This window comes from Penaeus japonicus, unplaced genomic scaffold (genome assembly GCF_977035675.1).
Source record: "Penaeus japonicus unplaced genomic scaffold, GWHDUDI00000001_assembly GWHDUDI00000009, whole genome shotgun sequence".
Taxonomy (NCBI): Eukaryota; Metazoa; Arthropoda; class Malacostraca; order Decapoda; family Penaeidae; genus Penaeus; species Penaeus japonicus.
This window is the reverse complement of record NW_028234411.1, coordinates 22,689,561-22,704,560: the sequence shown is the minus strand read 5'-3', so window position 1 is coordinate 22,704,560 and position 15,000 is coordinate 22,689,561. Positions and strand designations below refer to the sequence as shown.

The window sequence follows — 15,000 nt, the reverse complement described above, 5'->3', positions numbered from 1 at the left end:
AGTGGTTTCCCTGTTGACAAAGGGAGGCTTGTAGATCAGCAAAAATGTGACGCAGAACTGTGTAAAATTGCTGAATTAGCTTGGTCAGAAGCTGAGGTGTCAGGAGTACCTACGGGTTACTATAAGAAGGATGGCATCTTGATGAGAAAATGGAGGCCTCGCCACGTGGGTGCAGGAGGCGAGTGGCAGGTAATACACCAGGTCGTTGTTCCAGTACCCTATAGATCACAGATCCTCAGCCTTGCACATGATTCACCGTTGTCAGGTCACATGGGTATTAATAAAACGTGTAGAAAAATAATGAGCCATTTTTATTGGCCGGGACTACGCAAAGATGTAGTAAAGTATTGTAAATCGTGTCATCAGTGCCAGGTCGTGGGAAAACCTAATCAGAAAATTCCTGTTGCACCCCTGTATCCAATTCCTGCGATCTCTGAACCTTTCAGTCACGTAATTATAGACTGCGTTGGCCCACTCCCCAAAACAAAGTCTGGGAATAATTACCTCCTCACTATCATGTGTTCCAACACTCGGTATCCTGAGGCGATTCCTTTACGTAATATTAGTGGCAATAGAATTGTCAAGGAACTAATGAAATTCTTTTGTACATATGGGTTACCTAAGGTGATTCAGTCCGATCAGGGCAGTAACTTCCTTTCTAAAGTGTTCCGGTCAGCCATGCGACGGATGGGCATACAGCATCAAGTGTCAAGCGCTTATCACCCAGAGTCGCAGGGCGCACTGGAGAGGTTCCACCAGACATTAAAAAATATGGTACGGATTTACTGCCATGAGACGGAGGAACAGTGGGATGATATGGTTCCACTCTTGTTGTTTGCCATTAGGGAGTGTGTACAGGATACACTGGGGTTTACCCCATTTGAGCTTGTGTTTGGGCATGAGGTAAGAGGTCCGCTCAAGATGTTGAAAGAAAGATGGCTGAATAATGATGATAAATCTGATGTACTGAAGCATGTAATGGATTTTCGATTGAAACTTAACAGTTTGTGAGCTGGCAAGAGCGAATCTCGGTGAGGCACAGAGACGGATGAAGATGTGGTACGACAGAGATGCTCAGTCACGATCATTTTCACCAGGAGAAAAGGTACTCGTCTTTCTACCCGTCCCTGGGCAATCACTGAAGGCTCGCTATTTTGGACCTTGTATTGTGGAGAAAAAGCTAAGTGACCTTAATTATGTTATTCAGACTCCTGGTAAACGTAAACAGTCACGACTTTGCCATGTTAATCAGATAAAGAAGTATGTAGAACGAAAAGAGCCACCTATAAGAAAATGTAAAGATGGTAATGTAATCATGCTTAATGAAGTGAAGAACGTAATCAGTAATGATCACGAGAATGACCATGATCCTCTTTTCAATGTACCTCACTCTAAATTGGTTAATTCAGATGTTCTTAATAATTTAGAAAGTAAGCTTGGACATCTTGATTTATATAAACAACAATAATTAACTAAATTACTTTTGGAATTTTCATCTCTATTTTCTGATGTTCCGGGTCGCACTAGTCTAATGTATCATGATATAGATGTTGGTGGTAAAGGCCCAATAAAACAACATCCATACAGAGTTAATCCCACAAAATGTAGCCAGTTGAGAGATGAGATCCGATACATGTTGGAAAATGGAATCATTGAGCCAAGTGTGAGTGCCTGGAGTTCCCCATGTATTTTAGTACCCAAGGCTGATGGAGGAATTCGATTCTGTACAGACTTCAGGAAGGTGAATACCCTAACTAGGGATGATTCTTATCCTATACCTCGTATTGATGACTGTATTGACCATGTGGGCAAGGCAAAGTATGTAACCAAGATAGACATGTTAAAGGGGTACTGGCAGATTCCCTTGACTGAAAGAGCGAAAAAAATATCTTCATTTGTGACACCAGTGGGACTTTTTCAATATTGTGTAATGCCGTTTGGTTTAAAAACAGCTCCCGCAACCTTCCAGCGTTTAATCAATGGTCTAATTTCAGGATTAGATGGATGTAAAGCTTATCTGGATGATATAGTAATTTTTAGTGAAACCTGGATGGAGCATCTGGAGAGGCTGCAGGCACTGTTTGAAAGGCTCGCTGCAGCTAACCTAACGGTAAACCTTGCCAAGAGTGATTTCGCTCATGCACGCGTCACTTACCTAGGATATACTGTTGGCCAAGGACAAGTTAAGCCTTTGAATAGCAAGATTGATGCCATTGATAAATATCCAGCACCAAAATCGAAGAGAGAGGTGATGAGGTTTCTCGGCATGGCTGGCTATTATAGAAGGTTTGTGATGAATTTTTCTGATATTGTTGCTCCATTAACCGACTTATTAAAGAAAGCGGTTAAGTTTACTTGGTCAAATTCATGTGAAAATGCATTCAAGACGATTAAAGCCATGTTGATAGCCTCACCTATCCTCATCTCACCTGATTTTGACAAGAGTTTCACGCTCTGTGTAGACGCTAGTGACAATGGGGCTGGGGCAGTGTTATGTCAGGCTGATACAGCTGGCATTGATCATCCAGTTGGTTATTTTTCTAAGAAATTTAATAAGCATCAAAGAAATTACTCTACCATAGAGAAAGACACTTGCTCTAATTTTAGCTTTGAGGCACTTTTGAAGTATATTTATATCCTACTAAGGAAGCTGTAAAGATTTATACGGATCATAATCCTTAAACATTCATATCTAAAATGAGTTGCAAGAACCAGAGAATTCTAAGGTGGAGTTTAGAGCTTCAAAAATATAACCTTAATGTTAACCATATAAGGGGAAAAGAAAATGTATTGGCTGATGCTTTGTCCCGAGGATAAGCTAAGAATAATGGTTGTAAAAAAGTTTTATTTAACATGCTTTATATTCGGTTTCCAATTATCTATATTTGTTTTGTATAAACTAATCTTCTCTCTATCTCCCTGAGAAGGTTTCTGTAATTCAAGCAATGGTAATGTACTGTTGTGTATAATGATTAATTCTATGGAATAATTAAAGGAAAGGTCATGACTGATATCCCCTATATCATGCACTATGATATGAGATGTTAACTGTGAAAAAAGTAACACTTTTTTTCTTTTAAGGAGGGAGGTATTACATGGCTGACCCTGAACGCCCACTCGACCATCGACCTGTGCATGACAGCCCCTGCATGATCTCCATAGATGACCTCATAATGTTATCCTCGAGACAGTGACGGACTGACAGGACTCGGAACTTGTTCGACGACACTAAAGATTTGGGTTTCGGTCTATTCGACTCTTTAAGGGGTTGTAGGGGGTAGCTACGGTTGAAGGAGGGAGAACGACCTTGGACAAGGTAGTGGAAGGAGGTGACGATGGCTGGTCGGTGGTCGGCGGAGCCGGGTTGTGGTTACGATATTTTATACTTATTATTGTAAGTTGCCCTGATTTATTGTCATATATGTATGTATATATATTATTCTATGTTATCATTATTATCATTGAAGTGTCTGAATGAATGTGCTCAAGAATTATGCATATTTTTGTGAATTTGTTTGTCCTACCGGTGAAGGTGTAAATATAATTTATGTAAATCAGTTGAAAAGTGACTTTAAAACTCCTACCTTAATTTCTAATTTATATTACATGCTATACTACTGATAAACAAATTATACTGTCTTAATTAAACTAAAATAAGAAATAATAATGAATAAGAATATGAATAGATCGTAAGAATATGGTAACAAGCAGTGAGTTATAACGTCAGTGAGTGCAACAAAGTTGAAAATAAGGACATCTATATACAAATGAATATTGAAGGAAATATAATCGTAATTTAAAAGGAACAAAAAGATAATTACTCTTTCGATCATACTTGACATCAATTTATTTTACTTAGATTGGGTTCCGTTATGCACCCTGTTCTGGAACAACCGATGTCATTGCTAAAGAACAAAAGCTACGTAACAATGTATATATATACATATATACATATATACATATATATACATATATACATATATATACATATATACATACATATATACATACATATATACATACATATATACATACATATATATATATAATATATATATATACTTTAAATATAGATATATAAAATCAACTATTTACGTATTGTAAATTGTGTAATTATGGGCTGATTAATGAAATTATACCGTTATGTATCCCGCTAGCATGCTGACGTCCAACCAACGTCAGCCGGTCGTCAGCTGCTAGCGACGGTCGGCCCCGATATCGGCTGGACCTCTACTCTGCCTTTTAACTGTATAGAATAGTGTCTTCTATCATGCACCAGATACGACAGACGGTCATGGTGAAGCCGGGGAAATTGATCAACTACTGGCCTAGCCCCAGGTGTATAGACACTGACGTTCGGTGAGTCTTTCCTGAACCATATTATCGTGAATACGAAAACCAACGGTGTTTTATGAGGTTTTCCATCCAAAAATGAAATTTGGTATTCGGTTTATGATCCCGACGGAACCAGCCAAGCCGAGCATTGGTAGACGTCGGGCCGATGGGAGGATAATATTCCACATTATTCATGAATTGTTTTCAGCACATTACATATGGATCAACTTGCATATTAGCATTTTTTAGCTTCTTAAAGTATAAAACAGTAATTCAGGCAAAGTGAATTATTTCACAAGAACGGCTTTAGATATCGGGATCTCTTCGTACGTCATTTAACGAGGAGCATCATGACGCCATTGCAATAAACTAAGATCATGTTCCAATTGTACGATAATTACACATATTTTATTAGGCACTAGCTCTAAAGTTTGACTGCATATCCTGCACGCACGTAGATACGAAAGGCGGGCCCGTTTGGAGTCACCAGACGAACCTCTTGATCTTCCCGCTCAAAAATCATTCATATTCATGCACTATTTAGGAACTCTAATCACGAAACGCCTTCTTCGTAAATCTCTCTGAATTTAACTAGTCAGCCTACACCCAAATGTGGCAAGATGTATGACATTCCATTGCTCTTCTTCCTACTGATTGGGAACGAGTGGTTCGATATGGGGTCAGGATTCCATACACGGCACAGGGCGATATATCAAAAAAGTCCTTATGGGGACAGGTGGTGTGTAGTTGAAGCTAACTTCAGGAATCCCTTGGAGTTATTTGAGCTTAAATGTGATAAGTGAATTGCTTAATTTTTTTTTTTGTAGTAACAAAGGAGTATTAGGTTTCTTTTCATGCATACTCTGAACTAAATTCACCCTTTTTAGTTATTTTTTCCAATTGAGTTAGAGATGCGCGAAAAACAGTGACTTGTCTCGTTTGGTCTTCCCCTTTTGAATATTTCGGTTCCAAATTACCTTTTCTCCTCAGTATCCTCAGTTTTGTAATGTACTGTTGAACACCTCTTATTCAAAAAACAATCATTAGTTTTCTATAGTATGTTTATTTTGAGTAACCTATGCATGGAAAAATATCTTTACATTTTCAGTTTAATAATCTTTAATAGGTATAAAATGTCTTGCCAAATTTTCTATATTTCTAGGGTTTCTAAGAGTAATGCGATATAGCCAGTTAGTCAGTCTGAGAGTTTGCACAATGTAGGCACTTGCAGATCTCGAGTTTCATTGGTCTGCAATAACCGGTATCTGTTATATGGTGTATTTTTGTGAGGGTGTTCTTCATTACCTTTATGTCCCATAAAGGTTTTACAGACAAAGTATCTCTATTATTGATATCACGTGTCTAATGACATTTTGTATTTACTTCATTCTGAAAATCACACTTTAAATGTACAACTACAATCAAAGTGTAAAAGTGTTAACACTCCCTAAAAAGCCGGTTTATCTACATAACCCATAGACAGCTTTAATACTGCAAAGAACAGTGGTAAAAAGCATTCAATATATTTTTCTCTTCATCAAAAGTACTATAGGCTGATTTAAATATGCAAATGTTGTACTATTAAAGCGTACTTCTTTTTCCCGAGATTCTTCAAAACTGTTTATATGATCTTTTTTACACACACAAAAATGTTCAGTTTTCTCACTGGAAGTGCTTGTTCATACAAAATAAATTCACTCTGCTAACTATTATTAAACTCTATTTGATTGGATTTGTTTAGATGTGTGGGACAGTTTCTTTTTTCATTCAAAAATTAGTTGTAAATAATTTTGTTTAAGATGAGATTTTCTCTTATAGTTCAGTCCCACTTTCCAGACTCAGCATAGGAGTTGCTATAGATTTCTAACTTCTAGGAGAGGAAGAGTGGAAAATTCCTGTAGGTACGTTCAACTTTCAAAAGTTTGTGACCGAGATATTCCTGACGAGAAATTCCTCAAATAAGAGGGTGCTTTTCATTTTCAGATATTATATCAATCTACTGCAATTCTAAGCAAGATTAAATAATCTTTGGAGGAATATCCCATTCTATGTTTAGGATATATTATGCCATAGTTTCTAAATAATGAATGATACAATAGGGTCAGTTTCTTGGTACTGTTCAATGCTTGGAAATAGTAACAACAATAATAATAACAATAAAAAAACTCAGATGTACTCACTGATCTTAAAATCAGAATACAAACCAAGCTACTAGGATATTAACATCATTTACGTATGATTCAATTTTCATTTTATCATTCTTACATAAATAGCATTTAAATAATGTTGGTTTTATTATTTTCTCCAGTTTCTGCAGTGAGTGTATATGATATTACATCACTTCTCTGTTTGAGATTATATATTTAAATTGTTTTACTTTTCCAAAGTCAAGGGATGTTGCCAATTCTTCAATTTAATTTACTTTGTATCATATTAAGTAATATATTGATGTATTATAAATGTAACTTTAAAATATTTCAGTGATATTATAGAATTTCTATATTTCTTCATCTTCTGTTCCCAAAATCGAATTAATTATCTCCTTGGCTTAATTATTTACATATTTCCCACTGCATACTTCCTCCCCAAACCAATCTAATCTGTAAATGCTGACAGTATTTACATATGCACAAATATAAATACATATACATACAGTGAAAATATAGAGCCAAAAGCATTGTGTTAGCAATGAAAGGGATATTGTATTTTGTCACAATGCAAAAGCCAGCAGCATTTGTCATGTGAAAGTAATAATCATTAGTTAACCCTTTCCCGACGGGGCACTCGCTACGCGAAGTCCCCTATGCCGGGCGATTGCAATATTGCATTGTAATTGTCACAATCGCATGACGCCCCGGCATCGGGAGTTTGGCTGTGTCACACAAGTGTGACGCACCGTCGTCATAGGGTTAATGCAGGTACTTATTGATTTCTTTGAAACTCTGTCAGTAATGTGTACTATTTGTGTATATTATTGGGTCTGTAAAACAACAGTTAACAGATATCAGCAAACTTCTTATTTCATATTACCTAGTTTTAGCAGGCTGAATTAATATCACTCTAAACTATGGTGACAAGGGGAAAGGGGATTAGGCTGATTTTCCTCTAAAATATTATCCAGCATTATAGATTGTCACATCTATACTTCGCCAAATGGTTGATATCACAATATACAGAAACAGTGGATGCAATACACGAGTTTTTACTCTATTGCTTTCCTAACAAATATTTGATTTGCTGGACTTGGACCTTGAATTCTAGTAATGAAAGCAAAGACTCTCATATACTACTAGATAAAGTTCCTAAATTATTTCTTGTCATACTATCCTTTGCTACTAATTTCATACATAAACTCTCAAATAAGAATTTACCTGAAGTACATGTTGAATCCTATACTGATAGAAATACATTGAAGAAATATCAGATCTACATTTCTCCTTCATAGTGATTGCTCAACAGTAAAAAAGGGTAACTCTGGGTCTACGATACAAATCAACGACATGGGTATTCGGGTAATTTTGATCTTGGCTGTGACAGACAAGTAAACAGATTCTGTTTTGAGTCAGTGACAAGAAATGCAACACTTGTTTTGGAGATTACTTTGGGCAACACATGGAAGTTCCAAAGTATGTAACTGATTGTCACTGTATTTTCATTCATTCAATTCAGGTTGAAAATACTGCCCTCACAATGAGAATGTTGTACAGGTTAATAAGTTGAGATTTTTTTTTTTCCAAAATAAAGCCAATTCTAGGTCATGTCTTTATTGCTAACCCCAAGGAAACTCAAAAACATACAGTTGCAAGAAGTATATGCAAAGGATCTTCCAAGGTGCAGCTCAACTTTGGTGTCATGTTCACAGACTGTAAATGTCATGAAGGAAGACTCAGCAATGGCAATAAACAGCACAATTTGTTTTCCTGCTATTATTCACTGTTTATACTTTTATAATTTGGCATCAATTTTAAAATACAGTATTACATAAATTATTGGTACAGTAGTAGTTAACTGACAACTGTCAGGTATCATGACCTGAGATAAAAACCATCTTACAATATTTTTTTCTTTACAGAATATTTACTTAAATTGTAACATACTGGGAATTAAAACACAGTGAAAAATAAAATAAAAATATGAAGCACTAATTACAAAAGTGTCTTTATCAATGTATCCTGTGTTTGAGCAGAGAGCTTAAGTCATTCTCAAGCTCATATTTATTGAAATTCTTCAAGACAGGAAAAATACTTTGGTTTCAGTCCTAAGAAACCAGCTTTAAAGGATACACAGTAAGTCTAACATGGCTAAAGCATAATTATACAGTCCAGTAAAAAACTAAATACAGGGACAGGAGTTGCCTATCCTATAAGCCTGTATGATCAATATACAATATTTACAAGATATAAGTTATTGCTACAACAAATGATACATGGCTGAACTGATCAAGGGACAAAAAGGCACTTCCTAATTCAGACAATGTGTTCAATCTTTAGGCTTTCAAAACCTAAAATTGGTTAGTTTAGTAAGTATGGAATAGTCTGTGTCTTTTGGGAATGTTAAGGAACTTTAATGAGTAGAAAGGAGAGCATTTACCTTAAATAAAAATTCAGTTATTGAGATCATAATTCTGCTAAGTGAGAATATTGACTAAGTCCTTCACAGTTACAAAATTGGATATAAACCAATAAATTAAATATACATAAAAATATTTCTGCTATGCATTTCCTTGCATATGCACTGAACCTGCCCATCTAAATGAGATACAGCAGCAAAAATACTGTTGACAGTTGTAATCCAACTTCCTCCTTGTATAAATCCTACAAGTAAAATGGTCATCTGACACTATGGTAAAACATGAGATGTCTGGTGCTTTCTGGATTGTATAAATGACTTTGTGCTTATGGTTGAAGGTCACATGGTCCAAAGTTCAATGGAATAATGCATGACTTTGGCCTGCTGCACAAACAGGAGCTGGTTGTGCAAGACTGTGTGTACCCCTGAGACGAGTAGTACCTTTGTATTTCCTTGGGCAGCTGAGCAGAAACCAAGGTGCAGCAGATTTCAAAAGACACAAAATCTCCTCACTATAACTTACACTACAGACAGCATTACATTCCAGATAAAATCCAGTTATATATTCCAGAGAAAATCAGCAATTTCAAATCCATTTCAACACTACAATAATCTGTCTCATAATTAAGAAAAAAAAATATTCCTGGCTTTTAGAGTCAAAATACCCGACTTCTTTCATACTAATGAACAGTTCTGTTGGTTGTACGAGCTGATGAATGAAGATGTGTTTAAATCTTACAAGTATGAATCATATACAAATTACACATCACCTCCAGCTTTGAAACCAACAAATTGGAATGAAATTGGATTTGTAAGTGTAACAAAGTGAAGACTGCAGTGATGCATCAACATTCAATCAAGACAACAGCCTGGATCAAGTTAAGTTTACTAAACATCAGACAAGAAAAATATATATTTATGAAACACAGATACAAGAACCTATATATAAAACCCCAAAGCCCTAAGAGCATGCATGCTTGAAGGCTGGCAATATGTCAGTCTTGCAGAGGTCTGAGGGTAAACTGCTCATAGGTTCGACACTTTCTGTCACCAATACTGCCCATCCACAGCCAATCTATTGGCACTACACCAATGGGGTGGGAGGGCACAATTGGTGAGTTGTGTACAATGCAAATCATTTAACACATCAGAGCATTCCTTTAAAAAATACAGCTAAAGTGACAATATCTAATTTTTAGACTGACAACATGAAAGTTTTCTATATATGTTGTTAAAGCTAAAGTTATGACAGAAACTGTGAAATTTTGAAGACAAAGCACAAAAATGTCACATTAAGATGACAATGGTCATAGGGAAAAAAGAAAGAAAAAAGAAAGAAAAAAGTATTAAGTACTAGTCATATTACCATCAGCATAAATAAGCTTAGCTCACCAGCCAGCACAAGAAAAAAAAGGGTCAACAGGCTGTTGTCTCCCAAAAGCAGGTATAAAATATTTGAGCATCATTATTCATCATCAATTACGACTAGATTAAGCCTCATGTCAGAGGGCCGTTTCCATTGATTCCTTTTCCTCCGTATTATTATTATTCTGTGCAGTAGATTGCTCCCCCTCCTGTGTTATGTCAGAGGTAATCATGGATACATCTGGTGGTTGTGGAGGTTGATCAAGTGTTGTATTAGGAGTAGAATGGGCAACCTCTTCAACATTTTGAACAGGGGAAGATGAAGGTGAATATGATGCTGCTACTTGAGAACTGCATGGTTCACTGTAAGCCCGAGTTAAAGGGCCTCTCACACTTTGGACATTCCTCCGTTCTGGGCTTCCCACACTGCTATCCTCTTCCTCCTCATCATCTTCATCTTCCTCTTCATCCTCCTCCTCCTCTTCAAATTCCTCTCCTCCATGGTCCTCCAAAATAGTTGTACTGATAATCTCTGTTTTGGGAGTGCGGAACCTGCGGCCACTGCCAAATCGACTCTGGAACAGGAGTGCTCGGGCTGTGTTGCGAGAGGAAGGAGGCATGATAACACCTTCACTTCTAACAGGTGTAGGTACTGGTTGAGGGGGTTTCACAACAGGAGCAGGTGGTGGCGAATACCCATAAATGCCCGGACGAGATGCTTTCAACATCTCTACTGCTGATATTCTCTGGTTCCCCCCTGCAGAACTCATACTCTGGTTGAGAATCATCTTCTTGAAGTCCACTCGCGTTGTTTGTTTTGGTGTAGATGAAAGAGACTGCTGATTTTGCTGAGATAGTGTTGATTGCATCTGTTGATTCTGAGTACTACCAGATTTACCTGCAGAAAGCTGACTGGGTTTTGAAGGTTCATACTTCATAGAAGCTTCCTCTGATAAATTCTGATATGGTAAAGGAGGCTCCACTTCTGTAGGAGAGTCATCATCCTGTGCACTGGGTTGGGTCTGATAAAGTGATGGTGACTCTCTGTGTGAACTCCCAGGTTGTTGGGGCACCTGTTGGTCAGGAGGCCAAGCACCATAGGTGGTTTGTGCCTGAGGTCTTACAGTGTATGATGGCAGGGGGCTCACTCCAAATACAGCTGGGGAAGTGCTGCGACTAGATGTAGGAGTGTTATTTTGACTGGTGAAATCCCCTGTGGGACCAGCCACTGTACCTCTATGATAATTATAATACTGAGGGTGACGCATGGCAGCATACAATTCCTCTCGACTCATGTAGCGCCGTCCACGAGACAGATCACATGCATTTAATTCTGTCTCCTCAGATATTACATTCTGGGCTGTTGGATTGACAGCAACAAAGGATGACTGACTACTATCAGGAGGAGACACTGGTGTTGTAGGTAGAGATCTTGGTCCCACACCCACACTAGCCTGGTGCTGCTGATGGAGCTGTTGCTGCTGCTGCAGTTGTTGCTGCTGTTGCTGCTGTTGTAGGGTCTGATGCTGTGCTCTACGGTTATAATAATATACTTCAGCAGATGGACTACTCCGGTAACTATGATCCCCAGACATTTCACTAGAATAAGAGGAGTTCATGTCAGAAGAACCAGTGTCGGGAGATGGATAGCGTATAAAACTGGAGTCGTCTGCTTGCACCAGTTTCCTTGCTCCTTTCTGTGAAGCTGCTTTGAATCCTCCATCATCATCATCTGTACTCTCCTCCTTGTTTTTCTTCTTTCTTCTTAAAGGCAAAGTCCAGAACCATTTTTTCTTTGGTGATTTCTCAGTCTTAGCTTCCTTCTTCTTTTTCTCCTTGTCCTTCTCTTTGTCCTTTTTGCTAGATTTATCCTTTTTGTCTAAAACTTTCTCTGGTGTGCTGGGATTGGAGGCAGCTGGCCTTCTTACTCCCCTGCTGTCCATTCCACCTGTGTATGAAGCAACACTGGATCTCCTGAACAGCTGCTGCTTTTGTTGCTGTTCCTGCTGCTGTTGCTGCTGCTGTTGCTGCTGAGCAATCTGTGGATCAAAGGACTGCCTCCTGGAGGGTGGTAGGGAGCTGTACCCCCTTTGGTGCCTCCCAAAGCCAGCAGGCAAAGTCTGGCCAACTTGCACATGTCGGGTCATCCCAATCCTGCCATATATATCACTGTCTATGAGATTGTGGTGGTCGCTGTAGGGAGGAGGTGAGGTGGACATGGGACGCGGAGGCTGTTGCTCCCTTCCGCCCCGACCCTCGACAACCAAGCCCACACTCTGGAGGCTGCGCTGTGACCCATACATCATACCTGAAGATAGTGATTATTTTAAGACATGCACTTTTAGAACATTCTCTTGTTTGAGTTCTGATATTGATCTACTTTAAATTGAAATAATTTCAATTCATTCCTTATCTTGAAAAGTCTCTCAAGTATATCATGCAATATGTGATTTTAATTTGCACCAATATTATACATTTCATTAAGGAAAAAGCACCATAGAGATCTGTAAATAAAGATTTTCCTGACAGTTTATAGTCTTATCAGAGTAACATTTTAATGTAAAACAAGAGCCTTTATATTGATTGAATTACTTTGCATATTCTTTATTACTGACTTATAATCAGAAACAGTGCTGATTACTCTGCAAACATGAAAGTTTAAGAATACTCACCATATTTCACTACATACAACTGAGTTGCATGAACACAGCATCGCAAAAGAATGATTAAAATTCCATTTCATTTTTTTAAATAAGGAAAAAAGAAGGTTAGTCCAGGTCAGTCAGCTTAAGTCATGGTTTCCAGCAGTTTATAAACATATATAAAAAACAAGCACCATAAATAACTCAGTGAAGGTGTATCACTCTGGCATTGTTGATGCTTATGTCAGTGCCATCATTGTTTAAACAGGAACAGAACAGGCTTCAGTTAATTAATAATACTCACATTCCACATGGAGACATAACAGACACCACAGTAGATCACAAACAACTGTCCTGATCATACTTTTGTTTACATCTAAACATACAATCTTTCTAAAATTAATAACAATAAGTATTTCAGTTGCAAAAATCAATTTAGATTCTTTATTTCTTGCTTTTTGACAACATGATTTGACATAATTTTGGGTAAATATTCCCTGTAGCATCTTCGATTATCTATTACCATTAATATCATTATCAATTATCAATTTATTATATTTTTTGTGTTTTGTGATTACATATCATATACAAAAATGATATTTCATTAAAAGTACATGTTTATGTCAACATTGTAACTGAAATGTAAAGTGAATGTTGCATCATCTAGCCTATTCATGCTGAGGCTTAGACATGGTCACTAGTTCATGCAGTCAAGTCTGGTCAGGCACAGGTCAGATCACACGGACAGACATGCAAGTAATAAGCATCTCATGATAAATCCTGCCACCTTTTTCTGGCTTTGTAATCTCATAATTACAGTATGAAATCTGTATAAGATGATCATTAAAATTTTGTATGTACGCATAACAGATCACAAGCCAGTAATCTAGTTGGCAAGGTTCATCTCTGAAATTCAAGGGAACTAGGAGCAAACAAAAACACTGTATCGGTGGGAGGCACATATATTAAGGGACTTGGTACAGGCATGGTGGACCTCACATGCTGGCTATCAAAAAGAGACAACAGGCAAGGTGGAGTTGGTGGGAAGGTCCAATGTGCTAAACTCTAATCCCACAGGAAAGAAAACAGATACCAATGGTCCTTAGAAAAATCATTTTGCTTCATGTAAGATATGCAATATCAAATTGGGAGTATACCATGGAGAAGGTATGCAGCAATTGTATATATTGCATATTTCCCCCCTTGTAAGTGCCCTTCTAAATATCCCATAAATAATCATCTAAAACTATTTTACTTCAACTGACACACAGCATAAACAAGCAAACTAAAATATCCCAAACTGATGGGATCCCTGCTATGACTCTCAGCTGAATGAAAAATCACATTGAAAGGTTCTTATCTCAGCAATCTTGACATGGAATGAACCCAGATTCAGAAGTCTGATCAAGAGACGAGAGAGAAAGCGAGAATAGAGAGACAAAAGGAAAAACTTTCACATTTGATATCTGCCTCTACCTCCTGTTCCAATAAGCATGACAGCTCACCCTTCCTGGTGTACCAAACAGAAGACAAACCAAGCATCACCATAATGCCTCCACCAACCCTTTTCCCACTATTTCCACCCTGCCTGGAGTTTACACAAAAGGGTAAAGAGAGAGCTATCATGTAAGACATACCATAATTTTCTTAATATTAAAAAAAAGTTCCTCTTGGAACTCTTCTTAGAAACTAACTACATTTACAAGACTAATCTAGAGAGCAATAACTTATTTAGCCAATGTTTAGCCACCAAATATCAGTGGTTTGTCATAAATCATTACTTACATCAGTGACTCCCAACATTAATATTATGCAAAGCTTCAGAAATCTTGAAAAAATAATAATAAATCATAGTGAAAAAGAAACGTGATACTGAATAAATAAAAAAAAGAAAGAAAGAATGTTCCTTAGGAAGGACTAATCCAATACCTCCCCTGCAGTGGCTCAAAGAAAGCCATGAGGGGTGATGGTAAGAAAAGTCCCCATCTCTTCCTTTTTCAAAATGTGTCATTACTAAGACTAGCCATGGAGAGGTTTTCCAGAATTAAAAGTACTGTACACTTAATGCTAATGAATATAATCCACTCCT

At 37.5% G+C, this 15,000-nt stretch overlaps 2 protein-coding genes across 7 annotated transcripts in view; one reads left to right on the top strand and one right to left on the bottom strand.

Annotated features, from left to right (window-relative positions):
* Positions 1–4,259, top strand: part of LOC147471325 (uncharacterized) — a 6,056-nt gene extending 1,797 nt beyond the window's left edge. The window contains exons 1-6 of the mRNA XM_086540223.1: positions 1–910; positions 1,005–1,260; positions 1,528–1,808; positions 1,953–2,248; positions 2,387–2,527; positions 4,158–4,259. The exon at positions 1–910 is cut by the window's left edge and continues 1,797 nt beyond it. Of these exons, the coding sequence (XP_086396349.1) occupies positions 1–910; positions 1,005–1,260; positions 1,528–1,808; positions 1,953–2,248; positions 2,387–2,527; positions 4,158–4,259 (1,986 nt within the window). The remainder of the gene's footprint in view (positions 911–1,004; positions 1,261–1,527; positions 1,809–1,952; positions 2,249–2,386; positions 2,528–4,157) is intronic.
* A 3,070-nt stretch (positions 4,260–7,329) lies between these two features.
* The window catches only part of gukh (NHS actin remodeling regulator GUK-holder), a 324,111-nt gene continuing 316,440 nt past the window's right edge, over positions 7,330–15,000 (bottom strand). For all 6 annotated transcript variants that reach the window (XM_086539841.1, XM_086539843.1, XM_086539845.1 and 3 more), the window contains one exon: positions 7,330–12,577. In XM_086539841.1, coding sequence (XP_086395967.1) covers positions 10,407–12,577 — 2,171 coding nt within the window. In that variant the 3' untranslated portion in view covers positions 7,330–10,406. The remainder of the gene's footprint in view (positions 12,578–15,000) is intronic.